Here is an 18,290-nt window from a genome sequence, read left to right as displayed (position 1 = left end):
TTTAAAGCGCTTGACCCCATGTTCTTGACACATTGCACTAATCTCGTGACTATAGATTTGTCGTTTCGATAGGCCCCTAGCTCAGGTCTCACAGGCTCGATGTCCGTAGCAACGCACACCATTAGTACCAAATGGACTTCACTATTCACAAAACAAGGTCACGCTCAATACCAAAATGTGAATACAATCTTGACCATAGTACCTTTTGCGTAGGGCGATATATTATGTGCTGCGTATCTCAGGTTCGGCCACCGCCGTAATATGTACTGTTTGAAGGCGATTACAAGTCGTATAACGCTGTTCGCGTAGCTCATGTTTTATTCGTAACCGCATGCCAAAAGCATGTCCCATGTATACAGCGAATGTAACGCCAAAGCCCTATCCGATGTATATAGCGAATTCAACGCTGAAAACACACATTTTCTTCTCGTCTCAGGAGCTCGCCTTCTCCTTGGTATCTTCGCCCTTGCTCTTCTCCTTTTTAAGCGGCTTGTCCTTGATGTTGTTGTAGTGCTTGATGCCCAGCTCCTGGTCCCTCTCCAGCCTCGCCCTGTCGCGGTCGGTCAGGGGGACGCCCTCGATGGACTTCACTTTCTTGCCCTCGATAAACATCACGATGCCGCCCACGGCGGCGACGATGCACCCCAGCGCCACGAACAGCCCCGTGGACCAGCTGGGCCGGTCGAAGCGGTTCATGCCCCACATGACGCCGGACAGGACGCACTGGAACAGCGTGTTCCACACCATCATCCAGATCATGAAGTCCATCTTCCAGACCTTTGTCGCCGGCGCGCGCACGCCGGTCAGGGGCGCCTCCGAGATCTTGTTCACGGGGACAGGGACGACGGCCTCCGACACGGCGCCCGCCCGGATCTGCTCCTCCACGTTCGCAGGGCCGACGTCGAGGGGCAGGTTCTGCGACTCGGGCATGCGGAACCAGTCGCGGTGGATGCCGGCCAGGCGGCGCAGGCCGTCCCTTTGGCCCCGCAGGCGGAACTTCATGAGGTAGTAGAGGTCGCGGAAGCGCCAGGGGGCGAGGCCGAAGCCCGTCAGGCTGAAGAGCGCGGTAAGGACCTGCGAGTCGTACTCGACCCACTTGCGGCGCGGCGAGTTGATGTCGTTGCAGTCTGGGTAGCACATGGCAGGCGAGGCGTTGCAGAGCAGGAGGAACAGCATGCCGCCCCACGCGACGACGTTGAGCCCGTACAGCACGACGCAGAACCCCACGGGCGTCACCGAGTAGCGCAGGAAGGCCATCGTGCCGTGTTTGAACGCCTCGCGCTTGGGGTACGACGGTGGGAAGTGGTAGCCGTTGTCGAAGGGCTCCGTGGCGCCCGCTTTGTCCTCGGCCTCGTGTGCCTCCTGCTCGCTCTTCGCGGCGATCGTCGCCTCGTCAGACGTGGCTCTTGAGTGGTCCTTCTCAATCGAGCCTGAGGTGGCTGCTGCTGTGGCCGATGCCTCTAGCATGTCGGGTTTTGATGTCGTCTTGCCATCTCGAAGTCCCGTCGCGGTATTGAACTCTGCACTTTCGCGGGGCACTGGGTCGACCGACTGGTCGGACATGGTGGTGCGCCGCCGGGGGAGGGACTGGGCGCTGTTGGTGGCACTGTTTCTCCTGGGAGTCTCTGCACCGGCGACGGCTGAGGAGGCAAACTCGCTGGTGGCTGCCATGAATCCGCCAGGTGGGTTGGACTCCTCAAAGTCTTTGGATAGGCTGCGGACCTTGTATGATATCCTCGAGGTGACGGAGGGACGTCGGGAGCGTTGAGGGTCCGTCGGAGAAGGGGAATCGGCTCCTGGGGTGGTGGCCTGGTTTGGCCCGTCGGATTCGGCCATGATGCTAGCCGTCACCGTGTTAATACCCGATTTAGAATGGTGCTGACTGTCTAGAGCGGCATATGTGATAGTGTTGAGTGTTGATGAATGGAATAACAAGGCGAGGATAAGAGCAAGAGTAAAGCGAGGTTGGGTCGATGATTAATTAGTTCTGGAAGCCCAACGTGGCTGCTGTCTGGAGCAAGATTATGATGGGAGAATAGGAGATAAGGAGGGAAAGGATGGGAAAAGGAATTAAGTTCAAGTCCTGAAGTGGTGAGGAAGGAGAAACAATGAGGTCCAAAGGAATATTTGGTACGGGTACAATCAAACACACAGGCAAACAAGGATGTTGGGGGAGCAGGAGGAGACTTGGGTGATGAGTGTGGCGCAAGAGGCAGGGGCGGGTCATACCTTCAGCTAGCATCCCCCAATGCCTTGGCCGGGGGTTGCAGTGATGCAGCCACCCACTTAGAAGCGCTCCCGGGGCCCCCAAGCCGCGTCTACAAGGATGGGTAAGCGTCATGGGCATTGGCAGTACCGGGCAGCATTGGTCGAGGCCCTGGCCGCCGGTTGTGACAATGCTGCTGTGCTGTGCTGTGCTGTGCTGTGCTGAGCTGTGCTTGTAACAGCTTGTGCTCATCATCATGGCCAGCTTCTCCAGTCGCAGGCAGGGTGATGTCATCTATGTCACTGCGAAATAACACAGACTATACAGCACAATGCGAGACACCACTCACTGGCACTCATTCCGGCAGGGCATACTGTCTGACTGTATAGTGGCATGTGAAACCGGTAGATGTAAGCACTGAGATCGTTTCAGGGACTTCTGTAGATTTGACAGCAATGGTCTAGATTTCATGCGGGTCTGGAAAAGTGGCTCGCGCGCATCGGTGGAGCTGCCCTTCAGCCCGTCTGCCCGTTCAGCAAAATACGTCCTCCGTATTGCATTTGACTTTGTCGTTGTCGTATTCGCTCCCGTTCCCTATACGCAGTTGCCGTATTCCGCAGTCTGTCAATGGCTGCCGCTGATAACTAGACTACTATGTATGCTCGGGCACCTTCACGTAGAATCCCTCTACGCACAGCCACTGCATCAGTATTCAGCAGGCCGACCTCCGGTAATAACCAGATAAGCCAGGTCCTCACTCTCAAAATATTGTCCAAAATAAGGAGATGAATGTTCCCATTGCCCTGTGAACAATCTCAGGGTTAGACCCTGGCTGGATGGGCCGCCATGACTGACCATCAAGGGACCCGTGTGTGGTCGAATATTTCACTGCCACTAACAAGCTCACTGAATCTCAGGCTTACTGCTCACTACTCACAACACATACGCTCATAGACAATTCTCTTCAATACCCAGGACTCAGCCATACACACAATTCTTAGCAACGAGACGCAAACGCGTCCTGTCAAAATGCAATTCCCCCCTCATCTCGAGGGCCTGGCCAAGGTCGTCCGCAACAACCTGGAGAACCAGCAAGACTGGAAGCACGTCACGTCGCACGCCGAGCCCTCACAGCCACGACCTCTGCTCTCGGGCCTGCCTACTCGCCGCATGTACATTCACCCAGACGAGCAGATCGACATCATCAAGGCCGAGAAGGCCCTGGGCGAGAGCGTGCCGCAGGAGCCCGACTACGAGTGGGTCATGCCCATCCATATCTCGGAGAAGCCCACGCTGGCCGCCTTCGCCGCCGTCTTTGACTCCCTTGACGCCCTGCCGCCTGCCGCCAGGCTGATCGAAGCCGAAGGTGACAGCACGCCCGACTGGAAGAAGTGGAGGGGCTCCAAGCGCGGGAAGCGGGTGCTTCTTGCTACGGTCCACGACGACTCTACCGTGGTCTACTACATGATGCACGATGGCATCGTCAAGCCGAGACAGAATTAGGGCCAACTGGTTGCATTCTGGGACTCGCCCTATTCCATCGCATCCATGGGAACCCTGAGGCCTAAAAACCTGACGGCCGAGAGAACGGCTACCTTGTGTCCTAAGGCAACACGCAAGTTCTCGTTGCTCAAGACTCACGGCTTGAAAATGACTTTCTGAACCTTCATCTTGTCGAACAGATCGTATCCTTCCACCGCCTCCGACAGGGGCATGATCTTGTCGAACATGAAGCTGCGGTACCAGTCAGTCAGGGGACTTTCAAATGAGACTGCTTGCTACAGGGTAGACGTGGTCATCTCACCTCAATTTGTCCTGGCTCTTCGCCAGCAAAGCAAGGGATTCGGGGAACAACGACCTCACCGAGCATCGCCCCATTTGAAGTCGGACGTTTTTGCTGTTCGGAAGTTAGCGTAGGGAAGGCAGGACCACGCTGATAGGCCGACTCACTTGTAACCGTCGTTACCAGAGAAGGGGATCTGTCAGGCTGGTCAGCAAATCACCCTACAGGTCTTCCTCCAGGCTCGACTGGACACTTACCTCGGCATTGTGCACGCCGATACTTGAAATGACGCCCCAGGGCCTCACGAGGTCAAAGGCTGTCCTCAGCGCTGGGCTCAGTCCAACAACCTCTATCACCGCATCCGCACCCCGGCCCTCTGTGACACTCTTCACCTTCTCAAACATGCCCTCCTTGTCCTTCACAAAGTTCAGCGGCTCTGCACCCAGCTTTCTCGCCTCCTCCAGGCGGCTGTCCACGCTGTCCACAGCAAAGAGGTGCTTGGGCTTGTACTCAAGTGCGGCGATGATGGCGCACAGCCCGACGGGCCCGCACCCGACTACCACGACCGTCCCGTTGGCGATCTCGCTGGGCGTCAGCCGGCTGAAGGCGTTCTTGGCGCCGAAGTAGCCCGTGGGGAAGATGTCTGCCATCAGCACAAGCGATTGGTCCTGGATCTCGGGAGGTGCTTTCACCACAGTGCCGTCGGCGTGAGGCACCCGAACATACTCTGCCTGCGCACCGTCTCTGGTTCAACTCGTCAGTCTGGGGAACTCCCCTTTTTAGCGCCACGTATCGAGGGCGTGGGACTGGTTCCAGGCTTACAGCTTTGGACAGCCAAAAAGGAGACAGTCCACGCAACGGGAGGAGTAGCCATTCTCGCAATAGAAGCATTTTCCACTGCATCATTGTGGGGATTGTCAGCCGGCGTCTGAAGTTTTCGACCAGTCTTGTTTGTGACGGCTCTTGAATGCGTAGATAGAGCTTACCAAGTGGTAGTGAAAGGAGACACGATCTTGTCCCCTTCCTTGACGGTCTTTACATCTGAACCAACCTCGACCACGACCCCAGTGAACTCGTGGCCCATAATGAAGCCCGTGTCGGATTCCGCGTGCCCACGGAAAGTATGGAGCTCACTTCATGAATGTTAGCATCACCAGTCCTAAAGTAACCCTCGAGCCCGTCGGGTGTTGGAGGGATGACATACGAGCCACACAGAGCAGCTGCTTGGACTTTGACAATGATGTCCCCGCCATGTTGCACTGGACAATGCTTCGTTAGCAGAGTGGAAAGAAATTGCGAAAGTCTTACAGCGAGCATGTATTCTACCTCAAGAACGCTCCGGGGGCCGCCCGTCCAGAGCCGTTCAGGTTGGACTTACGTTTGGGGACCGGCCGGTCCTGTACCGACACCTTGTGCGGCCCGTCGAAGACGACGGCTTTCATGGTCTTCTGTGCCATCTCTCTACAGGAGCGCGCTTTTAGCCAGGGGTATCGGCGAGCTTTCAGACAAGGAAAATAGCAGCTATAGCTATTTTAGAGCCTTGATGAGACTGATCGTGACTGTACAGCACCGTCCCGCACTGGACGACAGCTTTTCGGGCGTAAGTCCGAACCTCGGGACCGTTGCCCGCCTCGGTCCAAGAACGTTGTGGATCTGAGCCAATCAGAGATGGCTGCTCAATTAGTTGCATCCAAGCGAATGCGGTATTCGATTACGGGAATGTGACGTCTCTGTTACATAAGCCAGGAGCTGTGAGCTGTGAGCTGTGTGATTACTGGTGTGTAAGCCGATCTTTAACCCCTCAAGTCTACCTCATTCTGTGTGCCAATATTGGAGATCGAGAAGGAGTACTTAGTCTATGGATGAGAAACAATGTCTGAGCAGTCTGGAGGTAGTCAAGCAAGGCGCATGCGCCCTCTCCTGCCGGCACCGACCATCCGCCAGCCAGTGCCCAAATTGAAAGGCCTTCGACCAAGTCAGGCCACCGCGACGGCAGTAGCTTGCCAACAATGTCGTATGAAAAAGGCAAAGGTACTTGAGGTGTTCTTCAGAAGAGTCTAGAGCCTATCTATCGAGACTAAATATCCTGCCAGTGCTCTGGCGACAGGCCGGCATGTCGTCGCTGTGCCCTGCGGCACATTACGTGCCAATACGTTACCCAACCAGGAGAGATGTCGTCACAAGCCCTCAGACGGAGTTACTATTATCTGCAGGATCGATCAAAGGATCATGAGGAGCTAATTGAGCTTCTGAAAAACCTGCCGGACCAAGAGGCTCAGTTTGTCCTACAAAAGCTCAGATCCGGCTCTAGCATCTCAGCAATTCTCAACCAAGTCAAGGCTGGGGACCTCCTGCTTCAGCTGTCTGTTTCTCCTGAGACTCGATTTCGATACGAATTCCCCTATCAATTGGAAATGCCCGGAGACATTGTCATAGACAATCCGTACCTAGACTCGTTGATATACGAGGCCGCATCACTATACTCCTCATCTCAGTGCCCGAAGCCTTCAGGGCACACCAAAACTGGCGGAATAACCAATTTGAAATCCCCTGAGTATAGAAGTCTCTACCTGAAGCCATTTCATGCAGCACAAGTTATTGAACCTCGACTCTCTGACGCGAGACCATCATTGTGGACCACTATTTGCGATGATGATATGCTCATGCGAGATCTTCTCGGGGTGTTCTTCCGTTGCGAATTTCACCACGCTGCGGTATTCCAGAAAGACTACTTCTTAGAAGACATGGCTGCACGACGAGAGGACTTCTGTTCATCACTGCTCGTCAACGTCACACTGGCATATTCTTGTGTACAGTATTTTCACAATTCCTGAAGAGGCCTGTCTGACTCGGTACTAGTGCTGCTACTCACGGTTCGAGAACCGCGCCGAGTATTGGAATCCGAACACGCTGATGTATCGCTTCCTTGCCGAGGCCAAGCGCATCTGGGAGCTGGAAGCTACCAAGGCACGCATTACAACAATACAAGCTGGCATAGTCTTCAATGTTATACACAACCTCTGTGGCCTGGACGAGATTGGCCAGGCGTATCGAGTTCAAGCCCTTGCCCTGGCTCACAAACTTCAGCTCTTCGACGGCACCATAGATGGAGACGGACAAAGCGACAGAACACGGAACGGCAGGGCCTACGCTGCATGGGCGTTGTACAATTGGGAAACGTAAGCACTTCAACCTCAGAGCTTGATCAGCAGCTGAACATTCTAGGCTTTGCGGCTTCTCCTTTATGTATCCTCCTCTGCTCAGGAAACCTCCCGACCAGCCACTACCAGATCCATCGGAAGACGCAGAATGGTATGGTGAAATTTGGGTCAATTACCCAGCAAACCAGAACCTGTCGCCGTCATACTTTGGTCAAATATTCAAAGCGAGATCTGAGTTTCGGGTTATCATGAATGAGGCCTGCCATATTGCGTACACAAAAGGCCCAAAAATGACGCTAGACAAGGCCGGCGAACTTTGCTCGCGGTTGAGAAGCTGGCATGACGGCTTACCAGGGCCGCTTCTGCCAAAGGCGATTGTACTTCCTGGGCACTTGCAACTGCAGTGAGCATTCTCTCATCCAAAGATCATGGTAGAGCACGAAGCCTTAATGTCCACATGATTCATCGTCTTACTTTTGCTAAAAAGAATCCATGATGACAGCATGTACTACCACAATCTTATCCTTGCCATTTATGAACCATTACTCGACTTAAAAACAGATCAGAATCAAGAAGACTCTCTGCGGCAGATCGTCAGCGATGCCAGTAAATGTCTCCTTACCCTCGTCCGACTATACTATTTGCGCCACGGATATGATGCTATGGATTCGTTTCTCGTCGTACCGCTCGTGCTTGCCGGATTCAAGTGTATCGACGCCATTAACGACCAAACGCCTGAGCCCAAGCTCAAAGACTTACGATCCACTCTTATTCTAATTGCCAAGGGGTTGTACAGTCAGCGCCACAACTATTATCTGGCGGAGGCGGTGTATCGGGTCGTCCGGGGGCGAATGCGCCCTCAAGAAGTTACTCTGCTGCATGAGACGATGAATATTGATGACGGCAAGACGGCTGGGAGACAGGCCATGATGCAGACCGTGCGAAGCCACTGGCCAGTCAGCATCGTCGGAAAGGACGAGGATGTCGATTCTTACGTGCTCACGAATCTCGTGAATAATTATGCTCATTTGAACATAGAAGAAATGCCTGAGACGTCGGGGAGCTCGAAGCGAGCTCGAGACAGCTTACCGGAACTTGGTCAAGATTGAGGTCGTGCGCGATGTTATTGGGGCAGCGTTCTTGCATGTTTTGAGACAAAAGTGAGGTCGCCAGCTCGCATCACTTACGTGAAAATGTCGGTCGTCTGCAAATTCGCTTTTGCAGAATGTGAGCATCCCTGTGGTCTCTTCTTGCATGAACAGACTCTATTAAATTTGTACCTTTAATTTTAATCTTACTTAATATACTTATGTTCTGAAAACCACCCTCTCCTACAAACTAGATTTCTGCGTCTGTGGGGAAAGCCGATAAATCCAAATATACATTTGCAACGTCTTTAGGGCAGTAAATGTTCGATAAATGCTTCTGTGCCTCCTTCTACTCGGTCTTCGCGCTGGGAAGTCGCCTCAGCTATTCTGTAACGAAACATTTCTTTGGACGAAGTATGTAAATGCACTTACCTATCTGGAACCTAGAAATTGAAGCAAGCATTGGAGTCGCTAGATAGGCTGCTCGTCCTTTGCGTTCGACTGCAGATATGGCTGCAAGTCTGTTCTCGAGGCAACTAGGGTCCTGCCATGCTTTCGACATCACAAGCTATGAGGGTACGGAATTGCTCCGCTGGTGGCTCTTGCGTAATGGAAGCCTTCAATATTTTTGAAGAATGAGATGATATTTCTATGAAGATATTCAAGGGTACAAGAAGGTTGAATATGATACCACAGCCAACCTCATAAAAAGTCTCTATCTTGCACAAGGGCAAGTGATCACATGCAGAATAGAACACGGCTCGAGCCATCAAATCGCTCATGCTCGTCTTGGGTACTTGCCAGTAACCTGTATCTGGGGGGTTTGGAAGATGTTCCACCCGTCGGAAACGCTGGGGTCCCCAAAGGGTCGAAGCGTGGCGAAGCGCATACTGTAATAGAAGAGCTTGTCAGAATACCAAATGAATGGGGCCTCCTCCAGCAAGTAGGAAAGGCTGACTCACGTGTAGTTTCCAAGCTCGATCTGGCTTCCGTTGCCCAGCTTGCCGAACCACCAGAACTCATGGTACGAGTTCTGTGTCTGAGCGTTGCGGAAAAGATCCACCTCGGGGTAGGTGAAGGTGTCATCGGGATCATAGAGGTCGGGGTCGAAGTTGCTCACGCTGCCAGCTAGGACGTGGCTGGTGGCCGGTCCAACGTAGCCGTTCTCGCCCGGCACTGGAGGGTATTCCCATTGCTCCTCGGTCCAGCCTGGCTCGTAGATCTGGGGGATTCGTCAGTTTGGTGGCACTTTGCTACACGTGGCATCCTGAGGGCAACATACGTCCCACCGGACCTCCTTGCTGCCCCAGATGAGCTTGGAGTAGATGATTGGGAAGTCTGGACTCGATTTGTTCAGGTTGAATGAGTAGACACTGTACTTCGTTAGAAATTGGAGTCTGGGAATCTCTGCATACTTGACTTACTAGTCTCTTTGTGTTGTGAAAGGGTACGTAGGCCGGTAAATGGGGTCGATCTCAGCATTCAAATCCGCGGCAAGACCTGTTCCTTATGATTAGACCGCATGTACAGACAGAGAACTCACATGCCAGTCAATGAATACTCACCCAGATAGGGAACCGAAACTTGCTCTCCATTATCGCCAGAAACGATGACTTTCCCGCTGTAGACGGGAAGGGCAGACGAGTTCCAGCCCAGGCCATCAGGATTGGGGAAGCTCACGCTGTAAAAGTCAGTCACCCGCTCAACATCGAGTTCTATGTGTTTGATGCTCACGTCACAGTCTTGCTCTCTCCTGGACCAAGCGTGAGCTCGGTCGGCACAGACACCTCAATCGGTAAGCTCGTGGGTCTGAGCTCTGAGAAGCTCTTGAGCCTCTTCTCACCGGCGTATGGCGCCACGAAGGAGTACCAGCCTAGAACCTCAACCCCGGCGGCTGCCTCGTACGAGAATGTATAGCTTACGTCCTTGCCTCCGTTGTTAGTGACGGTGACGTCGTGATCGCCGCTAAAGTAGTGAGTATCGTTGAGAGCAATTTTCTCGAAGGAGATATCCGTTGTATAGTTGACAATTTTGAAGGCATTGATCAACCCATTACCGACTTGGGCAACTGGAGCGGCGAACCCGTAGTCGGTTGCAGTCCCGTCCGACCAGGGCAGGGAGGTCCCGCTAGCGATAATGCGTTGATGCAAAGTCCTGGCAAATCCCTTTCCTGCAGAAACATGAGTACCTGGATAAAGAACTATGTCTAATGGAACGAAGTTTAGTTGTAGTAGACCTACCATGTACAGATCGGCCTCCATGAACGCTGATATACAAAGCCGCAACACCGGCAACGTAAGGGGTCGCCATTGATGTACCAGAAAGCAGAGCGTATGTATTGTCAAGGTAAGTGCTGAATATCTGTATCTAAATTAGCAAAAGGATAACGTGATGGGTACAGCTTATCCCTACCTGGCCACCGGGAGCGGCGATGTCGGGCTTGATCTGTAGATCATTTGAGGCTCCCCAAGAGGTGAATGTATTGGGACGGCCACCAGCAGGGTACTCCAGACCAACGACTTGCTCGGGGTTGATGGAGAAGTCTGCAGTGACATTTCCTCCAGCTTTGACAATGTCAATGATAGCCGCACCGGCATCGGCGGTGATGAGTCCAATCAGTCCAACATCTTCAGTTGTCCCGGGTGTAATCAGAGGACTTTCGTTGTTGTAAAAGAGGATGTACTCAGCGCCAAGAGCAACCAGGTTCTGTTGCTTGGTGGCAAATGTGCAAGTACCTCTCCGGACCAAGGGAATCACTCCTTCTAGTCTTCGCGTGCCATTGGGATAGGGCTGACAACCGTCGGCAGGGTCCGTAGTGTTGAAGTTCAGGGGCACCACAGGCCAGTCAGTCACGTTGGATGAGAAGTAGTAAGTCGATGGTAGATATCCAGCCTACAAAGTCTCAGAACGCCGCTACTCGATAAATGTTTGGGGGAACGCACCTTGACTGTTTCGCTCTCGCCATCAAGAGTAGAGGTAAGCTCAAAGGGCGACGCAGGATATGTCTCAGTCTCGACTGAAGCGACGGCAAGGACGTTTGTGCCTGAGGATCCTGTGCTCCCAAAGAAAGCACCAGCAGCGCCCGAATTGCCATTTGCAATCGTGACGACCACTCCCTCGTCGACAAGGCGAGAAGCAACCTCGGCCCACGCGCCTGTCGACCAACCTCCTGGACTACCAATGCTGGCAGTGATGATATCAACCTAGTTGACGGATCAGTCACATACTTGGGAACCATTCGGTAATTACTTATCACCTACACCATCAGTATAGGCCCTCAGGAACGCTTCAATCAGGGTTGCCTCATCTGTACCATCCTGCCGGATATTAGCGACCTCATATGTCGCTACGATATTTGGCCGTAGAACTCACGATTTGGGCGAAGACCTTATATGAATAAAGCTCCGCTTCAGGCGCCACTCCAGTCCAGCTGTGAAGTATCAAAAGTCAGTGGCATGATCGATCAAGAAGGATCATTGTAAAATTCAGGCCCACAAGTCATTCTTCCCAGCAATAATTCCAGCAACGTGGGTGCCTGCAAAATTGTCAGTGTTTTCTTATTTGTCCTTGGATTTTGGGGGATTTGTACCGTGTCCAAGTTGATCTTCTGGGTCGTCATCAGGAACCTTGGGCTCACTCGGAAATACTATATAACGTCAATCACACTCTTGACATCGCCATGAGCTGTCTTAACTTACACCCGTTACCGACCAAGTCGTAACCGCCGGCCACCTTAGACCCAGGGCCGAATCCTCCGCCCAGCTATGAGTAATTAGGACCACGAAATTATTCTTTTGCATTCGAGTGGGAACTCATACCGCGGGGTGTTTATACCACGTCCCAGAATCAACAACGCCGACCTTGACTCCTTGACCAAAGATGCCCCTGTCGTGAAGTTTGCTGACGCCCGTAGCATTATGTGTCGTATAGTTGCCAGCGGCGGCGTCTCCGATGGACGTGAGACCCTCGACAGGCGAGAGAGTTACGCGCTTGTTAGGCCAAGCACGAACAACACCGGCAAGGTTCAGCAGGCTATCAACGTTATGGTTGTCGGTCTCGATGCTTGCACCCGAGAATACATCGGTCTCAAAGTCCTTGACGACCTTGATGTCGGCAGCTAATGCGACATCGCGCCGAGCCTTAGTCGAACCCTGAGAAGAGGCGTGAGCATTCAGGAGTTTGTCGGGCAGGGGAGCTTGAGGTAGATGCACTCACCGAAGCATATTCGATGATGTAGCTCCGGGGAACGGTGGTCGTCACGTTGGTCTCTTCAGGGGCCTGGCGAGCAGCAAAAGGCTGTGCGCTTCCCAAGGAGGGAAGCACATAGAGGAGACCGGCGATGCTGAGCAGGTGCATCTTGGAACAAGCAAATCTGCCAAGATACTGCGTCGCGTGAGGAAATCACACTGTTCACAAGTAAACGTGCCGGATGGTCGTCATTTTAAGCAATCCATCTATCTTTCTATATTCGGCCATGGCGGTGGATCTCTCTGCAAGATCCCAGGTTGCGACTCTCCAATACAGCGTTGCATTGCGGATACGGGTGAAGCCAAGAAGCCTCCTGGCGATATCGCCATCGCAGTCCAAACGAGCTTCCTTCTTGGGAACACTGACCCGCTGCACTCGAGCGGGGACTGGACGATGGAAAGAAATAAGCAATGAGACTATCTCTGTCATAAACCTAGAAAGCCGGACTTTCGGTATGCAACAGCGCAAAGGAGCGACATTTGTGATTTCTCGTGTCCCAAACTGTCCAAGTTTACATGCACAGGTGATCTCTGTTGAACGTCGATCAACCAGTGTCAACTACAATTGTGCATATACGACCGCTGTTTCCCACAGGAGCAGTTGCTGAAATACATGGGTATGGGATTCGCGTGATTCCGTGGATGTCTTGATCGGAATGCATGGCCCGATTCTACTTAGGTGACATTGCCGAGACTTGTGCCCCTGGCCGACTGCATGTCACCTCGATAATGTAGTATTGCGCCAGATAGGGTCTCGTATTCTTCATGAAGGAAACAGAACACTCCGCTCTGCACGCCGGCGAAAGCAGGCCGCGCTTATCATCACATCCACTCTAATCGGAATGACATCGAAATAGGGATTAATTTGTCTCACACTAAAACCTGTCTGTATTATGGACTTAAATATTCACATTCTCCAGTCGCCACAAATTTTACGAGAGCGCCCACTCGAGCCTTATCCTGGATCACTATCTTGACTGAGGGAAGAAGACTTGAAGGTGAATCATAACTTTCCCCTCTTCTCAAGTATGACCGGTCTTCTAGCCTATGTCTCTTATTTGCCCTGCAGACTGTCCGTTTCCGTCCAATCCGACAGTGGCATTGACAGCCTCGGGTGGTCACGGTCCATCATATCCATAACTGCTACTTGGCGCCTTACCAGGCTTAGTGAGAGGCACGAAATCTGCAGCACAACTCGACGCGCCCGCACCAACTTCGAGATAGGGGTCAAGGTCTCAGGGTCGTCTCAATTCCAATCTCAGATGGGTCTTTCAACTCTAAACTGGCCGAGTTCCGGTGGTCGTCGCGGAAACTTTGACGAGGGATCTCTGGTGTATGCGCAGCCATGTTAGAGATAGGGGAGCGGTGGCACTATACACAGTGGTATCCTGAGAGATGTGCATTCTGCATCATGAGTGCGCAGTAATCAGGGCGAGATGATTTTGATTTCTAATGCCCAGGTCGACGGTGTATATTCCCAAGACGAGTAGACATAGGGGCTCAGTTTTGGTATGCATAGATATTGGTGGTGAGCTCCGCCGAGATGCTAGATGTATTCAGCATCTCACTATCTATGAATTGGATTGTTATCTCTTTTTTGATCTGAGATGGTTTCAAGATTAAGAAGGCCGTCGCTGCACTAAAGTAAAGATTAAAGATGTGCATATAAAGAGCAGATAATTGATGATCTGAAGTACGGAATGGTCATGTGAAATGAATACTTTGAATGGCCAATTGACCTAGTATGATAATATGCCTAGTATGCGGCTGCCTGCGATAAGTGAAACAAGATCTAGTGGGCAGCTCGGAAAGCACATACCGTTGAAGGAGTCCGACCAATTGCTAAACTCGGGCGTTCGGCCACGAAAATCTTGAAGAAGCTGAATGAAACAGACTAGTTAGCCGTAATAGTCTCACCGACACATTACCCGAGCTTCATGGAACTGAGATGAACACGTCAACCGGCCTGACTTCCGTCGGCGTGCTAGAAATGGAAATTGCTGACCAGCCGCCTACGTAGATCACAATGATTACGCTGATAGGAATTGACAAAGGATTGAGAGGCAGGCTAGTGCTGATTGTTAGTGCTATAGTAATTACTCGACTTCGTAGTAAGTGAGTGCACGTTGGAATTACCTCCTTGTATATTGCAAAGATCAGGATATAATTGATAAAATGTGAACTTCGCCTCGGGCAGCATGGCGAACATGAGTTCCGCTCCCAGCGATCGCTCCAGGACGCTTTTCGTCCCGATTGATATCCGTCATGCAAATGTATCAAACAGTGCGAAACCGATAATCGTAAAAGGGAAACACATCTAACACATCTCAATATTGGCTGCTTCATCAAAAATTCAGAATGACCAACCACCCCAACAGCACAAGCACTGTCTACTTCACTCCCCAAGAGATCAGCCGCATCCATGCCACCGTCACATCCACTCTCCAAAATGCCTCCCAACTTAAAGGCACACTCCGTCAGCCTCGCGATGCCCCATCATCCCTACGTGAAGCAACGGCTGCCTCCCTACTGGCAGATATGGCTGGCTCCTCTCAAAATCCGGGCCGGGGTGAGACCCTACCCATCCTTACAGTTGGCCAGCCCTACCCGGCCTGCACCATTCCGACTTCGGATTTACATCCCATGAAACTCGCCGACTTGCGTATGGAAACGCACCATCGCGGTTGCAAGCTCATACTGAAGAGGGCGACTGGAGTCAGAGGTAAGGGCTTGAGTGCAGTCGTGCAGCTCGCGGCGCGGTCGTGGACTCTGGTCCAGGATGTGGAAGGGGATGGAGATGTAGAGAGGTTGGAGGTGTGCTTGCACACGCATCAGCATGGCAAGGATGTGCTTGAGTGCTCTGGAGGGAAAGTGGTGGTGGTGAGGGAGCCGTATTTTACGGTCACTGAGCAGGGGGAAGCGACGGTGAGGGTGGATCATCCTTCAGATTTGGAGTGTTTCAATGACGAGGAATTATCTTCTGTACGCAAGGTCGAAGACGGCTTCGAGGATACAGAAACAGCAGCGCAAGAAGCACGGCGCTGCAAAGAGCGAGGAAACGCCGCACTCATGGCGCGAGATTCACCCCTTGCCTATACCTATTACACCCGCGGCCTACAACTCACCCAACACCATGTCAATGACTTCCACAATAATGCCCAGCTAGAGGCAATCATCCGTGATCTCCACCGCAACCGAGCACACACCAACCTTCTCCTCAGCAACCTCGACGCCGCAAAAAGTGATGCCTTGTTCTCCCTCACTGGGGCATCCGCAACAGATACGGAATCCCAAGCCCTGGACAGCAAAGCCTATTACCGGGCAGGTTGCGCAGCGTATAATCTCGGCGAGTACGAAGAAGCGAGGGAGTTCTTCTCGAAACGCCTACAGCTCACGCCTGAGGCGAGTGATGCGGTGATTCGCAAGGCCGACCAGCGCATCCGCGAGCGAGATACTGGGGCGTACGACTGGGCGAAGATGAAAGCTGCTGCTGCCTTCTCTCGATCGCGCGAAATTGACGCTGCAAGTTTCGTGAATAGGACTATTGTGGGAGACAGTCCCGGCCGAGGCTGCGGGTTGTTCGCGGCTTGTGATGTACGACCTGGAGAATTGCTGCTCTGCGAGAAAGCTTTCTGCGTGGCGTGGGGAGACGGGAAGGCATCCGCGACAGCAGTCACGTACGATGTGCGTGATGACCGGATTAGGGTGTCACCCGTCGGTTTGGTCAAGGCGGTAGTGGAGAAGCTCCGCGGAACGCCGTCGAATATCGAGCGGGTTTTGGAAATGTATGGGGATTACCGAGGGAATAAAGATTGCCATCCTCAAAAGGTGCATCCAGACGACAAGAGCCCGGTGGTCGACGTGTTCCGTATCCATGACATTGTGTCCCGGAACGCCTTCGCCCTCGGCTCGTCCGCCCGAAACCCTGTCAAACCTGGAGCTGAGGTCGGTGGGATAAGTATGAGTACAGGGCTCTGGGTTCGTGCTGCGCGCATTAATCACTCCTGCATGCCGAACACAGAGAAGGAATTCATCGGGGATATGATGCTCATCCGCGCCAAACGGCCCATCGCTGCTGGAGAGGAGCTTCTCCACAGCTACGTCGACGAGAGAAGCAGCTATAAGGCGAGACAGGAAGCGCTGATGACAACTTGGGGATTTGAGTGCGACTGCGGCCTCTGTCAGAGACAGCAAGGGAGATAGACCGAGTTGCCCGATGGCGACTGTGATGTAGATGAGCTGCAGAAGAGGGCTTAGAGTCCCGATAAGGAACGCGTGGCTTGGAACATGACACCTATCTTCGCGCGATATTCATCTGGTATTACGTGGTTGGAATATTCTGCGAAGGCTTTCCTGTTGCCGGAGACACAGCCGAGGAGTCTATGAACAGTCTGAAGTATAGGAATTTTGTGTGTACGTAGTCATTGACTCAGGCGATCTCACATATGATTCTCTGTCGACCAGCGTAATGGCCCTCCGCTTTGCTCGAACAACAGACTGTCTTTAGGAACGGAAATCAATTGCCGCCGCGTATCACCGTTTGATAACAGGAGACGCTCTAGGTTGCACCCATGATGATCCGCCGCAACTTAGTCAATCAGTCTCTCAGTCCGCTTGAAGATTTTGTTTGTGTCTTTATCGCTCTGAGAGTGGGGTTTCGACGTCTCGCATAATTGTTGAGATTTCTTCCGCCAAACCCGCCCGAACAAAGCAGTATCAAGACATGCCCACCCGGCCGAATTTGGAGGCATTATCATCAGGCTGAACAAAAAAATCGGGAGAAATATGCTAAGCTACCCCGGAAGCTTTCAGACATCGTTTCCGTGGAAATATAGTTCCCATCACTGTGAGTCTACCTAGAGTTAGTCTCACGGAGTAGGGCTCAGTGAAGATATTGGCGACGGAAGGTTTCCATCTGTACCAAAGGAAAGTGAGAGATCCCAAGCCAACTGCAGCAATACTTACTTGCTCTCTGCCGCCACTCCTGCTTATGTTTCAAAGTTGTGCAGTCAGGAATGGCGACACTTCCTACTAGCTTTGCTAGCAATGCAAAAATTTGAGAGGGCACGCGTACGAGCAATTCTGATTCTCCTTTAAGCATGATTAGGGCAACTAGGTGTCTGAGGCTAAGTTGATAAACTTCACCCCTTTTCAGCATTGCGCCTATATATAGTCTTACTTCCTCTATACTACAATCGGTTCGTCGGAACCGCCCCCAGCCCAGGAGAAGATTGTTCGAGACTCGCCTACAAAGCTTTTCGAGGCGATGAAGCTAAATGGATCTCGGCCTTTTTTATGGCTTAATGAGCCAACTGGTAGAAATGCGGCTGGCCGTATTAAGGTTTACGATTGAAACGTCCTCCTGCTTAACCGAAGAAACAATGTGGAGCTTTGTTTATTTTGCACGGACTTTGGAGTCAGTCCGTCCGAACATCTTTTGCTCCGTTATAAGGTTTAGTTTTGAAACAAAGCCCCTAAAGGTACTAGGTAGGGCCCTCTTGTCGATCGATTTCGACCCATCTGGCTATAGGTCTCATATCACAATGATCATAACGATCTGCCGCCCAATGTTGCATGCAACAACACAGACTTGACCTGTCAGTAAAATAAACTAGAGCCCCCAAGATCAGATGTTATTTTCCCATCGTTTGGCGGTCTGAACCATTTGCAAGGAGGCAATGACGAGTATGTAATCAGGGTTGCATGACTCTCTGTGCAATGGCAGTCAATTAGTTTTGGCCTTGCTCATTTCGGAGGGCTTGGCGAGGAGGCTCAAGGTCCGGTCCGCCCGTGGTAGGGAGCGCA

The 18,290-nt window shown here is 52.3% G+C and overlaps 6 protein-coding genes across 6 annotated transcripts; 3 read left to right on the top strand and 3 right to left on the bottom strand.

Moving 5' to 3' along the window:
* Nucleotides 1–432: 432 nt before the first annotated feature.
* Nucleotides 433–1,836, bottom strand: J7T55_015009 (lpha-l-rhamnosidase c; the record flags this gene model as incomplete). The annotated part of the gene is made up of 1 exon (XM_053133261.1): nucleotides 433–1,836. The coding sequence occupies one exon, from the start codon at nucleotides 1,834–1,836 to the stop codon at nucleotides 433–435; it is 1,404 nt and encodes a 467-aa protein (XP_052988738.1).
* A 1,399-nt stretch (nucleotides 1,837–3,235) lies between these two features.
* On the top strand, nucleotides 3,236–3,709 carry J7T55_015008 (uncharacterized protein; the record flags this gene model as incomplete). The annotated part of the gene is made up of 1 exon (XM_053133260.1): nucleotides 3,236–3,709. The coding sequence occupies one exon, from the start codon at nucleotides 3,236–3,238 to the stop codon at nucleotides 3,707–3,709; it is 474 nt and encodes a 157-aa protein (XP_052988737.1).
* A 134-nt stretch (nucleotides 3,710–3,843) lies between these two features.
* Nucleotides 3,844–5,446, bottom strand: J7T55_015007 (uncharacterized protein; the record flags this gene model as incomplete). Its single annotated transcript, XM_053133259.1, has 8 exons — nucleotides 3,844–3,940; nucleotides 4,011–4,103; nucleotides 4,157–4,185; nucleotides 4,247–4,733; nucleotides 4,812–4,886; nucleotides 4,976–5,122; nucleotides 5,194–5,248; nucleotides 5,368–5,446. 8 exons carry the CDS (start codon nucleotides 5,444–5,446, stop codon nucleotides 3,844–3,846), a joined length of 1,062 nt encoding a protein of 353 aa, XP_052988736.1.
* Nucleotides 5,447–6,160: 714 nt separating this feature from the next.
* Nucleotides 6,161–8,259, top strand: J7T55_015006 (uncharacterized protein; the record flags this gene model as incomplete). The annotated part of the gene is made up of 4 exons (XM_053133258.1): nucleotides 6,161–6,778; nucleotides 6,849–7,168; nucleotides 7,215–7,553; nucleotides 7,653–8,259. 4 exons carry the CDS (start codon nucleotides 6,161–6,163, stop codon nucleotides 8,257–8,259), a joined length of 1,884 nt encoding a protein of 627 aa, XP_052988735.1.
* Nucleotides 8,260–9,016: 757 nt separating this feature from the next.
* J7T55_015005 (uncharacterized protein) lies at nucleotides 9,017–12,594 on the bottom strand (the record flags this gene model as incomplete). Its single annotated transcript, XM_053133256.1, has 15 exons — nucleotides 9,017–9,128; nucleotides 9,201–9,460; nucleotides 9,521–9,611; nucleotides 9,663–9,738; nucleotides 9,804–9,919; nucleotides 9,973–10,408; nucleotides 10,479–10,599; nucleotides 10,651–11,130; nucleotides 11,181–11,441; nucleotides 11,499–11,555; nucleotides 11,611–11,668; nucleotides 11,734–11,773; nucleotides 11,937–12,000; nucleotides 12,057–12,389; nucleotides 12,454–12,594. The coding sequence occupies 15 exons, from the start codon at nucleotides 12,592–12,594 to the stop codon at nucleotides 9,017–9,019; spliced, it is 2,646 nt and encodes an 881-aa protein (XP_052988734.1).
* A 2,249-nt stretch (nucleotides 12,595–14,843) lies between these two features.
* On the top strand, nucleotides 14,844–16,688 carry J7T55_015004 (tpr domain-containing protein; the record flags this gene model as incomplete). Its single annotated transcript, XM_053133255.1, has 1 exon — nucleotides 14,844–16,688. One exon carries the CDS (start codon nucleotides 14,844–14,846, stop codon nucleotides 16,686–16,688), a length of 1,845 nt encoding a protein of 614 aa, XP_052988733.1.
* Between the last annotated feature and the right edge of the window lie 1,602 nt (nucleotides 16,689–18,290).

This window comes from Diaporthe amygdali, assembly GCF_026229845.1.
Source record: "Diaporthe amygdali strain CAA958 chromosome Unknown NODE_36_length_484128_cov_64_979186, whole genome shotgun sequence".
Lineage (NCBI taxonomy): Eukaryota > Fungi > Ascomycota > Sordariomycetes > Diaporthales > Diaporthaceae > Diaporthe > Diaporthe amygdali.
This window is presented reverse-complemented; position numbering and strand designations above follow the sequence as displayed.